The sequence below is a fragment of the Manacus vitellinus genome, unplaced genomic scaffold, assembly GCF_001715985.3.
Source record: "Manacus vitellinus isolate BGI_N305 unplaced genomic scaffold, ASM171598v3 scaffold_38_pilon, whole genome shotgun sequence".
In the NCBI taxonomy this organism is placed as follows: Eukaryota; Metazoa; Chordata; class Aves; order Passeriformes; family Pipridae; genus Manacus; species Manacus vitellinus.
In genome coordinates, this window is record NW_021940526.1 from 6,866,389 (window position 1) to 6,872,778 (window position 6,390).

The window sequence follows — 6,390 nt, forward strand, 5'->3', positions numbered from 1 at the left end:
GGAACCAGAGGACACCCAGTGCGTTCTTTGCTGGCGCTGGCGTGTTTCTCCTCCCGTTTTGGAAGCGGGAATCGTTTCGGTGTGGTTATGAAAGAGGGGGAAGGAATCCCTTGAGCCAGGTGGGTCAGAGCCCACCGGCTCAACTTACTTTCCCAAAGCTCCACAGCCCCTCTGTGCTGTCTCCCCACTGCGCTCCCTTGGATCTCTGAGCTCTGGCTTTGCTTTTTTTTTTGCCTCGGTTTTAAGTCAATTCCACAGGAATCCCATAATAACGGTGCCCGTCTCCGGCATGAGTCAGTCCCGAGGGAGCGATCGGTTTGCAGGCAGGAGTCCCACCAGCGTTCCTGGCCCCGGCAGAGCTCACAAGACAGCTGTTTTCCTCTTGTTTTGTCATGTGGCAGCGGGACGGGGCTCTGGAGCTCCAGCAGGACGAAACATGAGTTATAGCATCTCTCCCAGGGCTGACAAAGCCATCCCAGCTCTGCCCGGAGCGCGGCGTCACCCGGGTACATTCCAGGGAGGAAGCCTGGGCTGAGGACTTCTTGCCCAGGTGGAAAAAACTCCTGAATCTGCGTAAATGGGGAGAATACAAAATCAGTAGTTGGATCCCGGGTGGCGCAGCAGCACCGGCACCGGAGCGGGATCCCCATCCCTGTCCCCATCCCTGTTCCCACAGAGCTGCCTCAGCAGGCAGCAGCTCCTGGCCGCCATCCGGCAGATGCAGCAGCTGCTGAAGGGGCAGGAGACGCGTTTTTCCGAGGGGCTCCGTGTCATGAGGAGCCGGCTCAGCTCCCTCCACTCCACCCTGGCCAAGGCAGCTCCAGAGGCACCCACCGGTGAGTCCTTCCCGGCCTCCCACGGCCTCAGAGCAGCCGGGGTGGGCACGGGCAGCTCGGGATGCTCAGGGCCGGGACAGGTGGAAGTCTGGGTGAGGAGACACCGGGATTCAGGTTGGCAATTCCTGCTGTAAATTGGAGAGCTTCTCCGGCCTGGGGAGGGTGAAAAGGGTGAGAAGCCCTCACTGGCAAAGCCAAGAGCTCCTGGCAAAGCACAGGAGCAGGCTGGAAAACTGGTGTCTCCAGCAAAAAGGCCACAGTTTGGTGCTGGGAGCGTGGGGGGACACAAAAATGTCACCAATTCCCTGCCAGCCCCAACATCCCCGCCAGGCGCTCCTTGCGGGGCTGGATGTTGTCAGCGGGACAATATTCCAGGAAAACAACACGTAAAGGGAGGCTTGGAGGGACTGGGTGAGCTCAGGAGAGTTGGGGATGGGAAGGATAAGGCCCCTCCCAAGCTGACCCCTCTCCCTGTGGTCTCGCAGTCTCCTGTCCTGCCCTCCAAGCCCCCACGGATGGGAGGAAGTTCGGCACCAAGTACTTGGTGGAGCACGAGGTTCACTTCACCTGCGACCCGGGTTTCCAGCTCCTGGGCTCCAGCACACGGATGTGCCAGGCCAATGGCACCTGGAGTGGGCAGGAGCCCCGCTGTGAAGGTACTGCTCCTTCCCTGCCTGGGAACGGCGCTTGGAAGAGCAGGATGTACCGTGGCCTTATTTGAGTATGGGGAGCTTTGGGGGCTCACCAAACGGGGAGGGATTGCAGCTGCCTCCCAACATCCCCAGGGATGCTGCTCAAGGAAAACTGGGAATTACAGGTGGAGCCTCCCCAGCGGTTCAGCAGCAGAGATGAGGGGGGAAAAAGCATCGGGGCGCTGCGGGGTCTGGAGCATTCCCAAAGGAAGGTAACGTGGAATGCGGCTGCTTTTCCCGCAGAGATCAGCGAGTGCTGGAGCAGCCCCTGCCAGAACGGCGGGACGTGCCTGGAGGGGCTCAACCAGTTCAGGTGCCTCTGCCCCCAGCAGTGGACTGGGGCCACCTGCCAGCACCGGGCACAGACGGGTGGGTGACCCTCCCCAGGGGGGTGAGCTGGGGGTGCTCCGTGCCCCTTCCTCACCCCGGCGTGTCCCCCCCAGCTCCTCCCGCCTGGAGCGTGACGGACGATCCCGCGTTCAGCCGCCAGCCCCGCTGTGCCCAGGTGGCCCAGGCCCAGCAGTGCAGCTGCGATCCCGGCTTCCACATGAACGGAACGGCCGCCAACGGGCTCTGCCAGGGTGAGCCACGCTGGGAACCGGGACACGGGCGGGGCACGCGGGGCCCTCGCGGAGTCACGGGGCGGGTTGGAAGGACCACAGCGGGTGAGCATGTGGCACAGGGTTGTGTCCAGGTGGCTCTGGAACGTCTCCAGGGAGGGAGCCTCCGTGCCCTCCCTGGGCATTGTGCTCCAGTGTTCAGGTGGAGCTTCCTGGGCATCAGTTCCTGCCCATTCCCTCTTGTCCTGTTGCTGGGCCCCCCTGGTCCAGCCTCTGACGCTTCCCTCTGGATAATGATAAAGATGGATAAGGTCCCCTCTCAGCTTCTTCCTGAGGCTGAACAGCCCCAGCTCCCTCATCTCTTGTAGGAGATGCTCCAGTCCTTTCCTCATGTCCTCTGGACCTGCTCCAGGAGCTCCATGTCCTTGTCCTGAGGAGCCCAGACCTGGACCAGGCACTGCAGATGTGCCTCAGAGGGCTGAGCAGAGGGGAAGGATCCCCTCCCTGACCCACTGCCAATGCTCTTCCCAGTGCATCCCAGGACCCCACTGGCCTTCCTGGCTCCCAGGGCACACTGCTGGGCACAGACAGCTTGGTCCTTCTCCATGGAGCTGCTTACCAGCCTGTGCTGGTGCCTGGGGTTGTTGCTCCCCAGGTGCAGGACCTGCATTTGCTGCTATGGAATTCCAGACAGTTCCTCTCCAGTCTGCCCATGTCCTTCCAAAGGGCTGCACAGCACCCCGGGAGATCAGCCACTATTCCCAGTTTTGCGTTGGCAGGGACCTCGCTGAGGAGGCTCCAACCCCTTCATCCAAGTCCTGGATGGATGAGTTAAAACTGGGCTCAGTATCAACCCTTGGGGGACTCTGTGCTGCTGATCCCAATCCCCTGGGATCTGCCACCGCCCAGTTCCCAACCCGCCTCGCCGCCCACTCTTCCCGAGTTTTCCCAGCAGGATGCTGTGGGATCCTGGCTGAATCCCTGTTCTCCGCAGACCTCAACGAGTGCGAGGTGTTCCAGCGGGACGGGGGTCCCCGGCTCTGTGCCCATTCCTGCGTCAACCTTCCCGGCTCCTTCCGCTGCTCCTGCCCCTCCGGATACGTCCTCCTGGGAGACGGCAAGAGCTGCGAAGGTGAGGGAGGGCTGGAATCCACGTGTTCCCAAGGGATTTTTCACTTCCCCCTCCCCTTTCTCTCCATTTCCACAGGCAGAAATCCGAGGGGGTTGGCACAGAGGGGAGGGTGAGGATGGAGCAACGTTTTTGGGGATGGAGGCGGATGGAGGATGTTTGGGTTGGCGGGAGCTCTGGCTGGATGGGGAGCTGGGCAGGGAAATGCATCCCGGGGTTGTGCTGGGGGAGGGAGTGAAGGGAAATCTCCACCTGAGGGCTTCAAAGAGCCCCCAAAATTAAAAGAAAATGCTTTTCTGGAAGCTCCTTTCTCTCCTTTTCATTTTCCTTTTTCTCTCTCCCTTCTCCCCTTTCTCCTTCCCCTCCTGGCGGGGTGGGGGGGAAGATGATGGAGTGATGCTTTGGGGCTGCACCTCCCTGAAAATGGGGATGCCTCCAAAACAGGGAATCCCTGGGAAGAACCAGAAATAATATTAGAACCCCAGAATTCCACAGGAGGGCACCAGCTCGGAGGGCAGTGTCCTCTCCCCCAGTCCCAGGGAAGTTGGGAAGCGGGTGGGAACGGTGGGAGGCCAGCCCTGCTAAAAGGTTCCTCCTGAAAAACAGGGAAATTTTCTGCTGGAATGTGTTGATTGCTGCAATTCAGGGTGAGAAAATCCCGATTTCCCCTTTTCTCCCTGATTTCCACGTGTTCAGTGGCATCTTGTCATTGCTCCCAGCAAACCCTTTGCATTCCAGCTCCTCCAGGTGTCCCACGGGTGTTTAGTAAATAAAAGGGGATGGTGTGTCCAAACAACTGAGCAGAAAGTTTGGAAAAGCAGCTGCCCTCCTGCTGCCATTAACCCTTGCTGGCCCAGGGCAGAGCCTGGGGAGAGGAGATGGGATTTTGGGATGCTCCCAGCCATACTCCCATATTTTCTGAGTCCCATTTGACCCATTTCAAGGTGGTTTTGCCCATTTTCCACCGGAATGCACCTAAAAGCGAGGTTGCTTGAAGTCTCCCAGGGTCCTGACCTGCTGCCTGCCCCTGTTTTCCAGACATCGACGAGTGTTCCCTCTCCCAGGATAACTGCACGGGCGGGAGCACCTGCATCAACACCGGGGGGGGATTCCAGTGCGTCACCCCCCAGTGCCCCCCGGCCGTCGGGAACGTCTCCTACGTCAAAACCTCCCCCTTGTAAGTGTGGTTCGGCACAAAACCCATGGCACGGCATCCCTATGGATGCAACACCGAGGCAGGTGTGGGGCACGGGGATCCCGCGTCCCCAAAAACCTCCTCCCTCGCTTTTCCCCTCTGCAGCCAGTGCGAGCGCAACCCCTGCCCGATGGAGAGCCGGTCGTGCCACCACGCTCCCAAAACCATCTCCTTCCACTCCCTGCCGCTGCCCTCCCGGCTCGTGGCTCCCACGCCGCTGTTCCGCATGGCCACGGCGGCGGCTCCCGGCCGGCCGGGCCCCGACAGCCTCCGCTTCGGGATCGCGGGCGGGAACAGCCGCGGGCACTTCGTGGTGCAGCGCTCGGACCGGCACACCGGGGAGCTCATCCTGGTGCAGAGCCTGCAGGGCCCCCAGACCGTCCAGGTGGACGTGGACATGTCCGAGTACCTGGACCGGGTCTTCCAGGCCAAGTACTTGTCCAAAATCACCCTCTTTGTCTCCGCCTATGAGTTTTAGGGGAGGCGGCGGCGGCGCTGGCGGCTCCCGGGCCCCCGCTCAGCGTCCTGTCCTGAGGTGCTTCCCAGGTGGATTGACACCTGCCTGTGTGCAGGAGGAAAACCCAAATGAGGTGGAAAAGAAGCGGGAAGTGGGGCTCCATCCTCACCCCCAGCTCAGGAGGGATGATGTCCTACAGCCACCTGATTTCCTTAGGATTCCTGCTTTTTCCTTTAGGAAGGCAGTGAAGCAGAGCATGTGGGAGGAGGAAGGCTCCTGGCCTTTCCCGCTCTCCTCCCTGCTGGCCTGGGATTGCTTGGACCCCGGCTCCCTAAAAACATGCCTCTGCTTCCCTTTGGATGCTTAGAATCTCCCTGGAGCCTGCTGGGGATTGAGGTCCATGACCTTTATCCCCTGGGATTGATCAGGGCTGGAAAAGTCCATGAACATCCACCTGGCTGGCTCCTGGTGCCCTCCTTGGCAAGCTGGGCAAAGGAGGAATCCCAGCGCTATCCCTGCTCCTTAAACCTCCCCAGTGGGAATCCCCTATGGATCTCCCTCGCCGTGACCTCCCGGCTGCGTGTGGAGGTGGGAATATTCCCTGCTCCACCAGCCACAGCTTCCATCCTGGTGTAGGAGCGCTGGGAAGAGCTGGGATTCGGCTCTTCCCGGGGGGATTCATCCCTCTGCTTGTGCATGTTCTCCTGACATTCTGCATGTTCCCACATTCCGCTGGATTTAGCACAATTAAAGAATGATATAAAGGATGGCACCAGAGTGAAGCAACCAATGGATGTGTGGATGGTGGGAATGCTCATCTGGAGCCATCCAGGAGAGCTCTGGGTCTGGTGGAGCAAGAATCTGTTATCCAGAGTTTTACTTTCCTGCCTTACATTGCTTGGGAGGTGGCTCATTACCCCTGGAGCATCCTCATCCTGAGCATCCCCATCCTTGAGCATCCTTCCCCCCAAGGAAACTTCACCCTGAGCATCCTTTCCCCCGGGAATCCTCATCCCTGAGCATCCTTTTCCCCCCCAGAATCCTCACCCTGGAACACCCTCATCCCTAGGAATCCTCACCCCTGAGCATCCTGCTGAGCTGCACCCACCAAAACCCTTCCCAGTCCTTGCCCCACAGAGGGAGATTTCCCAAGATGGATCTCTGCATCCTTTGGGGGATTGAGCTCCCAGATTTTTTTGGGGGTACAGCCTTTCCAGGGGAGCTTGGGATGGGTTGGATCTCTCCAGGCAGAACAAGGAGGGACATTCAGGGCTGCTGCCAGCGGATGGAGGATGTTTGGCTTGGCGGGAGCTCCGGATGGATGTGGAGTCGGGCAGGGAAATGCATCCCAGGGTTGTGCGAGGGGAGGGAAGGGAAAACTTCCTTAAAAAGCCCCAAAATAATAATAATAAAAAAAGGCTTTTCTGGGAGCACGACTGCTCTCCTTCTCCTTCTCCTTCTCCTTCTCCTTCTCCTTCTCCTTCTCCTTCTCCTTCTCCTTCTCCTTCTCCTTCTCCTTCT

At 59.6% G+C, this 6,390-nt stretch overlaps 2 protein-coding genes across 2 annotated transcripts in view; both read left to right on the forward strand.

Annotated features, from left to right (window-relative positions):
- The window catches only part of MERTK (MER proto-oncogene, tyrosine kinase), a 22,677-nt gene extending 22,237 nt beyond the window's left edge, over nt 1-440 (forward strand). Inside the window, exon 18 of the mRNA XM_029961648.1 lies at nt 402-440. Within this exon, the coding sequence (XP_029817508.1) occupies nt 402-440 (39 nt within the window). The remainder of the gene's footprint in view (nt 1-401) is intronic.
- On the forward strand, nt 36-6,015 carry FBLN7 (fibulin 7). Its single transcript, XM_018077508.2, has 7 exons — nt 36-836; nt 1,322-1,492; nt 1,772-1,897; nt 1,972-2,109; nt 3,083-3,220; nt 4,256-4,394; nt 4,518-6,015. Exons 1-7 carry the CDS (start codon nt 719-721, stop codon nt 4,888-4,890), a joined length of 1,203 nt encoding a protein of 400 aa, XP_017932997.2. The 5' UTR covers nt 36-718; the 3' UTR covers nt 4,891-6,015.
- The last annotated feature ends 375 nt before the right edge of the window (nt 6,016-6,390 follow it).

Excerpts from the sequence above, each read along its gene's own strand:
- FBLN7 (XM_018077508.2), top strand. The coding sequence starts at position 719 with ATGCAGCAGCTGCTGAAGGGGCAGGAGACGCGTTTTTCCGAGGGGCTC. Across the intron at positions 3,221-4,255 it reads AGACGGCAAGAGCTGCGAAG|ACATCGACGAGTGTTCCCTC; the intron begins GTGAGGGAGGGC and ends CCTGTTTTCCAG. Across the intron at positions 4,395-4,517 it reads TACGTCAAAACCTCCCCCTT|CCAGTGCGAGCGCAACCCCT; the intron begins GTAAGTGTGGTT and ends TCCCCTCTGCAG.